Source organism: Lactuca serriola, chromosome 2, assembly GCF_051521515.1.
Source record: "Lactuca serriola cultivar US96UC23 chromosome 2, Lser_US96UC23_V15, whole genome shotgun sequence".
NCBI classification, from domain to species: domain Eukaryota; kingdom Viridiplantae; phylum Streptophyta; class Magnoliopsida; order Asterales; family Asteraceae; genus Lactuca; species Lactuca serriola.
The window spans coordinates 153,413,659-153,429,614 of record NC_136409.1 but is presented as its reverse complement, the minus strand read 5'-3'; the positions used below and the strand labels follow the sequence as shown (position 1 = coordinate 153,429,614).

The window sequence follows — 15,956 nt, the reverse complement described above, 5'->3', positions numbered from 1 at the left end:
TACGGGGAATCTGGTTTAAAGGGCCGCATAGGGTTGTTGGATTTCAGAAGTGCTATATGCCAAAATAGTCATGCCCTCCGGTGTTTTATGTCTGGCCCTGTCTGTACATAGTGGTTGGAAAATATTGTTTAACGCTTATATAATAATAATAATAATAATAATAATAATAATAATAATAATAATAATAATAATAATAATAATAATAATACTAAGACTAATAGTTGGTCACGGTAAATATTAGACTAAAATTTAGCGATAATAATGTTAGGTTTTGTCGAAGGAAAATAGAATCGTTAGAAGCAAGCGCTACCCGATTTTGGAATCATCACTTTAACAAGTGAGTGCATAGTTACTTTCAGCTTACACATAGATATGAAGTATTTTATATAAATTACGTGCTATGTGTGCATATTATCTGAATACTTGCTATTTATGCTGGATGAACGTTTTATACATGTTTTCAATGATTTAAACTGTATATGTATTTTATATCTACAAAATGTGTTGGGTAAAACATGGGTAGATGTAATAGTTGTTGTGTGACAAGATAAAACGATGAGAGGCCTCGTTATAGATGTTATTGATGATCCAGTCATCTAGCAGAGTATAGATGACGACCACGGACTATTCTAGACAGTCCAGTGGAACACCAGCAGACTCGCAACCTGTAGGTGTTTATTCGAACTGTGTGTTTATTTGAACTGTGTGCTCACCAGATGTACTCCGTCCCCCACATGGTTGCCTTAAGGTCATTTATTGCTGAGGAATCCCCTTAGTAGTAGTGTCCGTCCCGATGATAATCCTTAGGATAGGTTCGTTATGATAGATGCTTAGGGACGTAATGTGAGGATAACGGGAACGGGTAATCGGGTTTGTTTAATTTAATGAAGTTAATAAACTTATTTATTGTGGGTTGAAAATCCTATGTGCTCACCAGACTCCCAAGCCTGACCCACTCAGTTTTATGTATTACAGGTAGTGGCGCTTGAGCATAGTTATGATGTTTGGACGAGGGATTACGGATATAGGCCTGTAGATATGAAATAATGTAGTAAGGCTTATATTGTACTGTTTATGCTTTTGATCTGTACGAACATGACATCCCAAGTCTTTTAATGAAATACATTTCTATGGAAATGCTTTTGATAAATCTTTATCATATTTTGTTTTGGGACAAATTCCGCAACACTTTTATTTAAAATGTTACTCTGATTTTTAAACAAAGCATAAACAAACCGGTATTTTCTGGCCGTGATTTTGGGGATGTCACAGTTGGTATCAGAGCATTAGTTTAAGCGAACTAGGAATATGGATTTATTTCTAGACTTAAACTTAGAATGCTAAGCGATGATTGTGAGGTGTGAGCACTAGATTATTTTAGGAATTGTGCCTAAAATGCTTTTATGTGCTAAATGCTTGTGTCTGATATGTTGTTATTTGTTCGGATCTATGGTATGTTGCCGACCGGATCTGGAAACCTTATGTGTTTAGGATTCTAAGCGTTTACCTATGATATTAGAACTAGCATATAAACGTTTCGGAGTGATAAGAATGATTTAAACATCAATCCTAAGTAAAGGTCTAGATTCACCTTATCCGGTGTATAGATCAAGATGGCAAGAACCCGTAGCGGAAACGTGAATGCAAATGGGAACCGAGATCAACCCCCAACGATTGAGCAAATACCGGTTGTGGTAGCCGCTGCTGAGCCAATAACGATGGCCGGAGTGCAAGCGATGATCCAAGCGATGTTGGATCGTCAAATGGAGGAAACCAGACGTTTGCTCCAGCAAAATCGAGAGGAAGCGACTATTCAGATCGAACAACCCGAGTTGAACGAAGGGCAGACTGAGGAAGGAAACTACAGTGGGACTGTTGGTCAAGTCAACCCACCAATAGTTCGACAAAACAACCAAGATGACGAAGTTGAGAGGAATGGATGCAAGTACAAGGATTTTCTGACTTGCAAGCCATCGACTTTCACTGGAAAGGAGGATCCGATCGGGTTCATGGATTGGATCTCGGAGATGGAATTAGCTTTCATGACGTGCGGTTGTAAGGGAAAACAACATACCACATTTGCAGTGCGTCAGTTTCGAGGAGGCGTTGTACGATGGTGGAATACCTTGGGAAAGACGTTGAGCCCAATGAGCCCCTGCAACTGACATGGGCAGAATTTCTGGTGCAATTCAAATGTAGGTACTGCTCAGCCCAAAATCTGCTCAAGCTAGAAAACCAATTCCTTACCTTAAAGAAAGGAAGCATGTCTGTTGATGAATACACCAACAACTTCACAGAGAAGATGGAGTTCGCCTTACGTCTTGTTCCGGATGAGCTGACGAAAATTGACAAGTACGCAAAAGGACTTCCATGGGAATATGCAGTGCCAGTGCGTCAGGCACCTACTTTGGAGGCAGCTATCTGGGCTGCCAAGTCGGTTGAGGAGATGATCAAGGGAAGAGCCGCCAACAAGACCGAGGTTGGTGAAAAGAGGAAATTTGAGGGGTCTGCGAAGCCCGATGAGAGAAGCAAATCCAGTACCAGGAAGTTTAGAGGAGGAGGGAGTGAAGAAAGATGGTGCGAGAAGTGCAAAAAGAAACACTCTGGAAAATGCGGTGAGGAAGTAACTTGTTTCAAGTGTGGGAAGCATGGGCATTATGCCAACGAGTGTAAATTCAATAAAAGGGTATGTTACGAATGTAATGAGGAAGGGCACTTCAAGCAAGATTGCCCAAAGAGAGAGGGGGCTACAAAGCCAAATGTGTCGCCAAAGCCAAAGGCGAGAGCATTTCAAATGATCCTTGACGAAGCAGATGACAATGCGAGGATTCAGGAGTGACGGCTTGACATCTAAGGATCGAGTTATGAAGTAGCCATAGAATCGTATGATGTAGCCTGTTAGAGGCATAGTCTAGGGTGAACTTGAACACCTATGTAATAGTTTCGAGGAATAATAAAAAAAAAACCTTCGTTTTGATATTTGATGTGTTAAGCTGTTATGTGATTTTCTTGTGTGGTGACTTGGAAAACTGCGGGACAATACTTGAGACAAGTATGAGTAGGTGTGAATGGTAGTAGAGGCCTATACTACCGGAAGCACAGGACTCACACTTGGACCAGGGAAAGGCACAAGGTTACCAAGAAGCTAGTAACTAATTCTCTTTTATTCAAGTATGTCATTACCATCGTTTCGGTAATGACTAAAAAGATTGTTGATATTCCGACCCTAGTGGTCATATCGAATTGAGTCCGACTACGATGAGTATGTTGCGTAGTTCAGGGAACCAAGTTCGATGTAGTGTCCGACTTAAACCAAACAATTGAAATCAAAGCGATCAATAGAAGTATCGCGTTCGTTGTTAAAAAAGTTGGTAGCTAGAAACGCTACATGTTAAAGTGTGATTATATCACATTAGAACATGAAGGAAGGCATAGTCTGGTTTAGAATTTAACTCTAAGAGACCTGAGTCTAAACGTGCATCACATGATGATAGGTCATAATTTGGAGTCTAGCATGAGGTAGAGAGCAGGTGCACGATCGAGTACTGCTTACGGTCAATGAGTCTAAGAGATAGACTTGAAGGAATATAGAAGTTATAATTATTACCTAGGATGAAGAGATGACGTATGGAGTCATTATACGATCCCTGTTTCGTTGATGATTCCGGGACGTAATCATCCTAAGGGGGAGATAATTGTAACGCCCGCAGATCCGGGCTAGTCAATTTAGAGGCAATAGGGGTCGAAAACGACTTTTCGACAAAAAGATTATTTAGAGTAAATAATCTTAACCAAGTTGTAGAATATGTTACAAGGTTTCCGTACATATAAAGAACGCCGAAATCCGAGTTATAACGAAGAAGTTATGACCCGTCGAAGTTTCGCATCGGAACCGGCACGGCACCGGGAAGCGTAAATAGTAAATTTATGATAGAGCGAGATTTAGCCTTAGCGCTCTAAACTAAAGTCGTAGAATATGTTAAACTAAGAACATTGATAAAAAGAACGCCCAAATCTGACTTCGTATGAAGAAGTTATGATTTTTCGAAGTTTCGGATTAGCGGTGTACAACTCGAAATTCGAATTTTAGATCGATTGATTTTTAGCCGAAACAACCTAAACGAGAATCGAAGATCTCATTATTATTAGCGTAACGATAAAAAGACAGACAAAAATGGACATCGGATGAAGAAGTTATGAGATTTTAACGGATCAATCCTGTCCCGGCCTGTTAAAAATATAACTTTAAAAATAAATTCAAAATTAGCCAACGGAGTCTAAACGAAAGTTGTAGGGTACGTTCCCGCCTACGCGTGGATATAAAGAACGTCAAAAACGGAGTTCGTATGAACGAGTTATAAAATATAATAGCATATTTACGTATTAAAATAAAATATAAATCATATATACGTATACATATATATACATATGTATATATCATTAGAAAGGTATCGACGATGCGGTCATTATAAGACTAATGTTGAGTTCTTTCGACATTAGTTTAGTACAAATATCATTAAATCCATTTAAAATAGTATTATAGAGGGGTATTTAGTTGTTTAAATAACTAAAAGGTCATTAAGTAATTATGGAGGGTAGTTTTTGAAAATTCAATTAGTATAAATAAGAGCCTTGGGCTCTCATATTTCTTGCACCATTCTCTTGATTCAAGAGTCTTTCTCTCCTTATCCCCCGAGCATTTCGGTCCCTCGTGATTCGACTTCTCTTTCTGTAGTTTAGTATAGTAAGGTGAGCACTGAAGCGCTGCACGAATCTTTCTTAGAAAGATTCAGCGACGAAGTTCTGCCACTGCAGAGCCCGACTCCTAGCTAAAACCCTCTTGTAAGTAAGTTATGCTTACCTTATTTTAATATAGCTTATATTTAAAATTAGTATTATTATTATGAACTTATAATAAATATTTGAGCTATTATTATAACTTATATAAGTGTCGTTATAATATATTTTTTAACTACTCGCGGTACGGGGAATCTGGTTTAAAGGGACGCATAGGGTTGTTGGATTTCAAAAGTGCTATATGCCAAAATGGTCATGCCCTCCGGTGTTTTATGTCTGGCCCTTGTCTGTACATAGTGGTTGGAAAATATTGTTTAACGCTTATATAATAATAATAATAATAATAATAAGACTAATAGTTGGTCACGGTAAATATTAGACTAAAATTTAGCGATAATAATGTTAGGTTTCGTCGAAGGAAAATAGAATCGTTAGAAGCAAGCGCTGCCCGATTTTGGAATCATCACTTTAACAAGTGAGTGCATAGTTACTTTCAGCTTACACATATATATGAAGTATTTTATATAAATTACGTGCTATGTGTGCATATTATCTGAATACTTGCTATTTATGCTGGATGAACGTTTTATACATGTTTTCAATGATTTAAACTGTATATGTATTTTATATCTACAAAATGTGTTGGGTAAAACATGGGTAGATGTAATAGTTGTTGTGTGACAAGATAAAACGATGAGAGGCCTCGTTATAGATGTTATTGATGATCCAGTCATCTAGCAGAGTATAGATGACGACCACGGACTATTCTAGACAGTCCAGTGGAACACTAGTAGGCTCGTAACCTGTAGGTGTTTATTCGAACTGTGTGTTTATTTGAACTGTGTGCTCACCAGATGTACTCCATCCCCCACATGGTTGCCTTAAGAACATTTATTGCTGAGGAATCCCCTTAGCAGTAGTGTCCGTCCCGGTGATAATCCTTAGGATAGGTTCGTTATGATAGATGCTTAGAGACGTAATGTGAGGATAACGGGAACGGGTAATCGGGTTTGTTTAATTTAATGAAGTTAATAAACTTATTTATTGTGGGTTGAAAACCCTATGTGCTCACCAGGCTCCCAAGCCTGACCCACTCAGTTTTATGTATTACAGGTAGTGGCGCTTGAGCATAGTTATGATGTTTGGACGAGGGATTACAGATATAGGCCTGTAGATATGAAATAATGTAGTAAGGCTTATATTGTACTGTTTATGCTTTTGATATGTACGAACATGACATCCCAAGTCTTTTAATGAAATACATTTCTATGGAAATGCTTTTGATAAATCTTTATCATATTTTTTTTGGGACAAATTCCGCAACACTTTTATTTAAAATGTTACTCTGATTTTTAAACAAAGCATAAACAAACCGGTCTTTTCTGGCCGTGATTTTGGGGATGTCACAATATATATATATATATATATATATATATATATATATATATATATATATATATATATATATATGTAACACCCATAATCAGATAGACCAAGAAAGGAAAGGAAAACATTAAGTCGGGGGGGGGGGGGGTCAACTCGTCGAGTCCAGGGTGGAACTCGACGAGTCCGAGCGGGATCCATGTCGAAGAGTAAGTGACCGACTTGACGAGTCGGCAAGAGGACTCGGCGAGTCCGGTTTGGAGAGGAAAACCCTAAATCTGGGACTTTGTGCACTATATAAACATCTCATTCTCTCCCTTAGGGTTCTCTATAGCCTCTATTATCCAGAACACGAAACCCTAAGCCTCCATTTTAGCACATTCAAGCTTTCTTGCCATTTTGGGTGATTTGAAGGAAGAAGGAGGAAGGGAACCTTTGGTGATTCAAGGATTGGATTTAGATCGAGAGTTGGTGTGACTTTTCAGATCCCTAGAGGTAATAAGCTGACCTTATTACATTTAGATTTATCTTATGGTTGAGATTTGGGCATTTTTGGGTATGGAGGAGGTTTATTTCGAGTTTGGAGTAGATCTGAGGTTGCTACCTCAGATCTAGGCTATTAAGGATCCAGAAAACCATAAAGTTTATGCCAATAAGTTGTTGGTGAAGCCCCTTGGTCACAAAACCTAGCCCTAGAGTGTTTTAAGCCCATATCTCTTTGGTTTCACGTAACGTTTGCAACTTTACGTGAGGAATAGACTTGGGAAGGGTGGATCTATGGTTTGGATCCCCTGCATGGCTCGAAAAGCCACTGTATGGATTAAGAACTGAAGCTACTCGGCGAGTCACATGGGTGGACTCGGCGAGTTGGATGAAGATAGGCAGGAACTCAACGAGTTGGAAGAACAACTCGCCGAGTCTGTTGAATATTGCCATGGACTCAGCGAGTCTGTTCTTGGACTCAATGATTCGGATCGCAGAACCTCAACCTTTTCTGGTTAAGACTTAGATCGGTGAGTTGAGTGGTGACTCAGTGAGTTGGGCAGGATGGGACTTAGAGATCGTTGAACTCGACGAGTCTCGGGGTGACTCGGTGAGTTGAGACGTATTGTGTGAGTTTCTGAGTATAAGGACTCGACGAGTCAACGGGTTGACTCGGCGAGTAGGGTCAGTCAGGAAGGTTGACTTTGACCAGGACTTTGACTTTGTCAAGAGTGGACTTAGTTGGCTTCTAGAGTTCTGTTTGGTTCTAAGTGTTATGTATATTGATATTGGTAGCTCGGGGAGCTAGTGGAGCAGCGGTTCAGAGAACTGTCGATCAGCAGTCAGAGGGTTATCAACAAAAGTTCAACAGTGCAGGTGAGTTTCCCTTTGTGTGAATGGGTCTAAGGCCACAATGCCGACCCATGTAGATATGAGTAGGAAGACCCAGGGGTTAGCCCTAGGCACTGTATGCCAGTATTATATTTAAGACCAAGGTCCATTGATAGCGGGCGGGTGCCCAAGGAATGGTTTTCATGATAGAGTAGACTTGTTGTCTGTATGATACTTGTATGTGCATGGTAGGGAGGTGAGTGTGGGCGAAGTCCCGAATCTCACCAATAGCAGAGTGTGGACGATGTTCCACATCTCATTAACAGCAGAGCAGGGGCGAGGCCCAAGTTAGAGAAAGAGTGAGTGTGAGTTGGGCCCGTGTCTCACTACCAGTAGGAGCGTGTACGGGGTTCCATGACTCATCAGTAACAGGACAAGGGCGAGGCCTTAGGACATGATTCATTAGTATATGTTTAGCTTATGTGTTGTGATATGTTTATGTGTTAGTATATGTTAGCGGGTGAGGCCCAATGCCAGGCGAGGCCTAAGTGAAGCAGATCTGTATCCGAGCGGGGCTCAAAGCCAGGTGGGGCCTGGAGCGGCGGGGCCGTTGTAGCGGGCGAGGCCCGGAATAGCGGGCGTGGCCCAGTATGTGCAGTATGTATTTAAGCAGGGTATGTGGTAGGTTGGGGGAAATCACTAAGCTTCGTGCTTACGGTTTTCAGTTTTGGTTTCAGGTACTTCCGGTAGCGGAAGGAAGAGCTCGGGGTGATCGCATGACACACACCATTGATTAGTCAGCCTGGGATGTTTACTCTGATAATGAAAATATGTTTTGGAAATGATACTCTGAATTCATGTTATGACTTATGATATGTTTCTATGAATATGGCTTTAGTAATGATTTAAAGAAAAAATTTTCGTTCGGATTTTTGGGACGTTACAATATATATATATATATATATATATATATATATATATATATATATATATATATATATATATATAATGTCATAAAAGCCATTAACTTTTGAAGTCATGTGTAGACGACCTGTTGGTTACCGGATAACCTGCTAAAAAGACAAAAATAAATTTTTTTTACACAAAGTTTTGGTTTTAGTGAACCCAAAAGACGTCAAAGGGTAAAACCAAATATTTTTTTTGAAAATTTAAGAGCTTTTATGATATTAACCCTATTTTTGTCTACTTTTTAGGTCTTAAAGACTAATAATATATTTATAGTTTTTCTATGAATATACAAATACCTTATTATATGTTAGATAAATATTTTATTAGATTGATTATGAATTTTGGGTTTAATTTTTCCCATCATGTTCTGGTATTCTCTTTATAGTGTTGATAATTTTATTGTTATCAACATATTTTTGTATAGTTATTATTAATATCAAGATAGACTGAACTCCATTTACTCACCGAGACATGTGATGCAGGATGTACACTCGGAGTGATAAATATAAACTCGAAAATACGGGGTCTGGGGGCAGCACCCCTGGTTACAGGTTCCAAGCGGCAGCGCCCCTTATGAGGTCCAAGAGTTAATGACATCATTATGATGTAATAATCGGTTATGTCATATAACTAACCTTCCAACCACCATTTTGGCGCCAAAATGCATATAACCACCATTTAACTATTTTCTTTCCTGTATAAAAATAGATTGCATGTTCCAAAAAAAATAGTTATATTTTATGTACTTGAAATATGTTCATCGGATTCTTTCCATCTCTCAAAACGCAAAATAGCAGAAAACTTTCTGTGTTTTGCATATAACCACCATTTAACTACTTTCCTGTATAAAAATAGATTGCATGTTCCAAAAAAAAAATAGTTATATTTTATGTACTTGAAATATGTTCATCGGATTCTTTCCATCTCTCAAAACGCAAAATAGCAGAAAACTTTATGTGTTTTGGATTTGAAAGTGGCCCGACTTCTGCATTAATATTCTTTAGACCCCCAAAATCTAACATATAGCAATCACAGCTTTAAATCTATAAAATGATTTAGTTACCTAAAAATAAAATAATAACATGTGATGGCTAAAAAGTTTGAAGTTGGTAGAACCAAGGTGAATGATTTTTTGAAGTGACATTTTCTTTAAACAACCAATACTTTGAATATAAAATAGATATGGTTTTTGAACCATATTCTTTTAAGCACACGACAAAGATTTCCACCACATGAAATCCGGTTTCAACACCGAATTTTTGTAAAGCACGTTGAGCAGTGATGGTTTTGTCACTGCTTCTTAATGCAACCCCCATAGTCATGCAAATGTCGCGAGACAATATTTAACATCAAGGACTAAACATTGTCCATGCAATGATGGAATAGTACTTGAGTACAAACAAATGCAATACAAGAAGCCTCACAAACTCCTTGATTTAGTACAAACTAATGCATGTTTCAGTCCATTTAGACGGATGTCAATGACAAAAAATGTAAAAATTTGTCATACTCAAAATTAGAGGTGACAAAAATTAACACGATACGAAATAAACGGGTTTGGATAAGATATTACAATCCGTTTAAATAAACGGATTGACACGACACGAAAATTAAACGGGTAAAGTTAGGGTTGAGAATTTCAACTCGAATATGACACGAAAATGATCCGTTTATTTATATGCAAGTTTTTTTAAATTATTTAAATAAACTAGAAAGATACAAAACCCAAACCATAAGTAAAAGAAAACCTTCGAATGGAATCGTTTTGTAATGTTGAAATGACTTAGCCGTTTAAATCAAGACCTCATTTTCAGTTTTTCCATTCTCTCTCAAACTACATAGTCCCTTTGACCACTCTCACATCCTCATGACCTTGCCTTCCGCCTCCCCAGGTCCCACTCTTTCAATTTTATCATCTATGACTTCATTTATTCCGCCTCCAAACTATTACTTTTTCTTTTTCGTCTACCAAACTCCTACTTTTTCAACATGCTCAATCTTTTATCCTCACATGACACGACATATTTCAAGGTATACCCCTAACACAAAACCCGACACGAAAATAAACGACATATTTCAAGGTATACCCCTAACACGAACTCGACACGAAAATAAACGGATTGACATGACATGACGCGTTAATTAAACGGGTTAGGTTAGGGTTAAGAATTTTCAACCTGTTTAATGTTTCGAATCGATCCTCCTTGTAATGTCCAGAAATAGCCCTAAAATGCTCGTAAGTCATGTGACTCATGTCTAGTGAAATGTAAAGATAGTTTCTAGTTTATTTTCACCATAGCCCTACAGTCAATCCAGTTAAAGGCAAATGTTCGTGGCTTGAGGAGATTTTTATTATCTAAACACAGTTTATTCCATTAATATCCATCATACATATTCTTGAATCGAGAAATTGAAGAACAGATATCAACAATCATATCAATCATCAAGAACCTCAAAAAAAATCCTACCCACATCTCTTACATATACATATATTCATTCACCTTCAAAAGATTTTGCATTCACCTCTGAACAATGGATTCAGAACTTATATGAGAAGGGTATACAGATTACAAAAATTCTTTAAAACTATACCGTTACCAGTTACCACCACCATATATGTGTTTCATTGAAGAAAATAACCAGATAAGAACAATACAAAGAAGAAGAAAAGGCTACCGTAGATCAGAATCGCCTTCTGGCCGGAGGTGAGCGTGTTACCCCCTAAACCAAACTGCTGATTCTGAGCGAACCCCGCAATCTCCACACTCTTACTCTGAAAGAACGTCTGCGCAGCGCCACATGTCGGACACCTCCAATCGTCCGGCAATTTATCGAACGGCAAACCAGGTGCGATCGGGTATGATGGATCTCCGGCGGCTTCGTTGTACAAGTATCCACACGACCGGCACTCGTAAATTCCGGTGTTTAGGACTGCGAATTTCTCTTCTAGTCTGCGTTTATCGAATTCTTCTGTGGTCTCTACCGGTTCTGTTGGTGGATCCAAGATGGGTTTGTCTTCTTTGGAGACATCAATGGACTTCGAAGCGATTTGGAGTTTTGGGTATTTGGGAATAGGTGAAAAAACGTAGGGTTTGTAGGGGAGGGTGAAATGAGGTTTTGGTCTGGGAGAAGAAGAAGACGAAGAAGAAGGTTGAGTGAGGCGAAATGTTGCTGATGCTGCAGACGCCATTTTCGTTCGGATAATGGAGGTAGTGGTAGTGGTGGAGATGGAGATGGAGGGGTGGGTAGAGCAGGAGGAATCAAAAGGGAACCATGGGAGAGGATATGCTGCTGCTTCTAATGGAGGAGGATACGGATTGGATAAGGCTGGGTGGTAGTCGTTAGCTTGGGGCACCTCGCTTCATTCGAAAATCGAAACTGCTATCAAATAATGGGTTAAAATAAAATAAAATAAAAATGTCAAAAATTAGTTAGCTGTTTTTTTTTTTTTTTTTTTAAAGATTATCAAAAAGTTAGAAAATGAAACAAATTAATATATAACATGAGTGAAGCGACCAATCCACCCAGTTAATTTATAGCGATAGAAAATAACCCTTAATATGTTCATCCGACTATTTTGTAATGTTTTTATCAGTCGGTCGGGTACAATTATATAATATAATATGAGTGATGCAGCTAATCCACCCATTTAGTGTATAATGTTGGAAAAGAACCCGTTAATGTGATCATCAGACACTATTTTATACTATCAGTTGAGTACAATTTTATTATGTATCGCAACATTTGTGGCATAACAATTTGTCATAATGACATAACAAACCTCTAGGCTTAAAGCATACGTAGGATATGATATTTTGTCTATAACTTAAGAGACTAAGTCTATATAGTTCTATAAGTTAAAAATAAAATGGAATTGATAAATTAAACATTTAATTATGAAAGAAACTTGTGAGAGGAATATCAATTGATTCATCTACTCCTAACAAAAATTCTTTCTATCTATAAAAACACCACAATCACATATATGTTATCGAACCATTTGAATTGATCAATAAGACATCTATCACGGGAAATAAAAATGAATCATGAATTATCATTTTCGAGATCAAGGGGATATCATTTTCTCCAAATAAATGTTCTTCATTAAATTTTAAGTTATCAGGTTTATATAAATCGATCTTGTGATTATACTCATAAATCCAACATGTGATATTAGAGAGATTCAAATTTCTTCAAACTTGATTTCGATTATGATTCTCGTTCGATAAATATCATCACTCCAACGAGGAGAAGGGTTATAATTGCCCATAATCGTGTAAGCCTAAGATTATGAGGTTTATGTATTGTTTTGAAAGGATGATTTACGTGATAAATTTTGAAAACGTTTCCACTAGCTATGTGTGGTAATTGTTCGTGTCTTTTTATACCTTACTAGATGAATCCTCGCGCATTGTGCGAGAATAAAATTATATAGTTAAAATAATAACTTTTATCAAATTATTATTTAATATTTCTACTTTGAAACAAAATGTTAGTAGTAAAGCAAACATATAGTTAACATATAGTTTTATTAAACATTATATTTTAATTTTTAAGTCATTGTGATATATACAATTATTTGATAATTTTATAAACCGTTTAAAATTGTGTAAATTATATATCAAATGAATGATAATATAACGGGTAACAAAACGTATTTTATATCTACACAATGTGTTGGGTAAAACATGGGTGGATATAATAGTTGTTGTGTGACAAAATAAAATAATGAGAGGCCTCGTTATAGATGTTATTGATGATCCAGTCATCTAGCGGAGTATAGATGACGACCACGGACTATTCTAGACAGTCCAGTGGAACGCTAGCAGGATCGCAGCCTGTAGGTGTTTATTTGAACTGTGTGTTTATTTGAACTGTGTGCTCACCAGGTGTACTCCATCCCCCACATGGTTGCCTTAAGGACATTTATTGCTGAGGAATCCTCTTAGCAGTAGTGTCCATCCCGATGAAAGTCCTTACACTAGGTCCCTTGTGTTAGATGTTTTAGAAATCAGAGTTGTTTATTCTTTGTTTTTAAAATCAGAATAATCTTTTAAAGAAAACAGTTGCGGAATTTGTTCCCAAAACAAAATATGATAAGAGTTTATCAAAGCATTTCTTTAAAAAAAATGTATTTTCATTATATAACAAAATCTCGGGATGTCATGTTCAATACAGACCAAAAGCATAAACCGAACAAAATAGACCTTACAACAGTTATACATAACTACTGGCCTATAATCCAAAATCTCTCGTTATGTCAACCAACTTATGTTCTCGTGCCATAACCTGTAATACAAAGAAAACTGAGAGGGTCAGGCTTGGGAGCCTGGTGAGCATATAGGGTTTTCAACCCACAATAATATAATTATTATATTTAATTATCAAATAATCAATCCAATTACCCACCCCCTTTATCTCCATTTATTTAGTAAAGATTTACCCTAAGAATCGAATACCCTTCTCCCATTTATTCCTAAGAATTGCCCTAAGGAATTGGCACAAAGTCTAGTGCTGCCATGGTTCTTAGATTACCTTTGGTGAACACGCAGTTTAAAATAATTAATAAACACCTAGTTCAAGAACACCCATTGAACATACTCCGTTCAATAATACCTAATGAACACCTAGCTCAAATATCCCTGGTGAACTCAATCACCTAAGGAACACAGAGTACGAAAGCTCTTAGTTCAAACCACGTGATTATAATGTATATCTCGATCCTACAAAACCACTAATATTATTAACACATATGAATCATATTTCTAAAACAATCTATCCCATCCCGTCGATCCCCACATACTGACCCTATACAATGATCTTACGAGATCTAGCCTAAGGAAATCGATATGAACAACAACTGATGAAGCTGCTTCGAAAATTCCCTAGCAGCAAACGAGGATCAATAAAGACATCAAATGAGGGGAATAGAATAAGTTTCACCACGAACCTTCGTTCGTAAAAGAAAGAACCACAAGACATTTTAAGTCAGGGGTAGTTATCTAGATAACAATGCCTAGGCGTGGTCTGACTATCATGAGGTATTATACCCCCAGACTTTACCTATCCCAGCATCGAACTTTGCCTAGCAGTGGCCTGAATACATGAGGTATTTCACCCCCAGACGCACCCTATCCAACAATATAACACCAGACATACCTATCAGTGGTCTATAACCGACACACTTTATTAGGCAGTCTACGAAGTTCCCTTAATTACTTCGTGAAAGAAAACGCTGACATATGAAGCTCGGTCGATCACTTCATAAAAGAAACGCCGACTCCAAAGCTCTCTCAAAATAAAAGTGTGGGGAAATACTACTAGAGTACTCCCGTACGCTCCCGTAACCGACACACAAAATTGCCAAAAAGACTTTGTACATGATAATACTTCTGGCACATTATAGTACTTTGGTATGCGAAAGAATCATACCCGAGAACATAATAGTACCCTGGCACAAGCAGCACCCAAGACACAGAGCTTTGAAAAAGACTTCGTACATAAAATGTACTTCTGTACGTAGGACGTACTCCACCGATCATCAATCTCGCAACGCACGTACTCTTAATAAGAGACTACCCAATGTCCAAACTTAATTGAACTAAACATCCCATTTAAGTCTTAACCCATCACTAGGCAAACCTACAATACTTATAATCAATTCCCGATACTATCTCCGTTTAGGAAAAAGACTAACTAGTGTATACTTAACACAAGGTTTTAAGTAATAATATCATATATATATATATATATATATATATATATATATATATATATATATATATATATATATACATTTTAACACATATTGAACCATATCTGATTCGTACGTTGTATATCATCAAATATATCTAACACGTATTTCAGAAAATAACAAATACTTCACATACATATGTATATTTCATACTTTAATCAATTCTTGTATTAAAATCACGTTCCTAAAAGGGACTATACATATGATACCTTATCGAATGAACACGTAATTCAAAAATATATAATCCGTACTCCCGGATCTAAAACTAACCTCCTGATTTGATCCCTACTCTCGGATCTAAAACTAATCTCTTGATCTGATCCATACTCTCGGATCTAAAACTAACATTTTGATCTGATCCATACATCCAGATCTAAAACAAGTTTATCTCTTTATTCCTTTATGTCATGGTCCAACCCATATTTTATCACTTACCAACAACCTCATCTACTCATGTTCTACCCAACATATTTTTAGATACAAAATACATACATATATATATATATATATATATATATATATATATATATAGTTTAACTCATTAAAGCTTATATAATTCACCTATTCCACAATCATCTCAAATAAACAACAAAATATTATACACATAGCACGTATTTCATAGCAAATACTTAGGTCCCGTTTGATAGTTTCTGTCTAGGAAAGTGATGTCTGGTAAAGTGCTGTTTGGGAAAGTTTTCTGACTGGGAAAGAAACCATGTTGTTTGATTGTACATCTGAT

At 37.2% G+C, this 15,956-nt stretch overlaps 1 protein-coding gene across 1 annotated transcript; it reads right to left on the bottom strand.

The window, feature by feature from the left end:
• Positions 1–10,959: 10,959 nt before the first annotated feature.
• On the bottom strand, positions 10,960–11,836 carry LOC145087063 (Rubredoxin-like superfamily protein). The gene has a single exon (XM_079024965.1). It carries the CDS (start codon positions 11,651–11,653, stop codon positions 11,087–11,089), a length of 567 nt encoding a protein of 188 aa, XP_078881091.1. The 5' UTR covers positions 11,654–11,836; the 3' UTR covers positions 10,960–11,086.
• Positions 11,837–15,956: the final 4,120 nt, after the last annotated feature.

What these genes read in the sequence shown, in the direction of transcription:
- LOC145087063 (XM_079024965.1), bottom strand. Translation starts at nt 11,653, where the DNA reads ATGGCGTCTGCAGCATCAGCAACATTTCGCCTCACTCAACCTTCTTCT.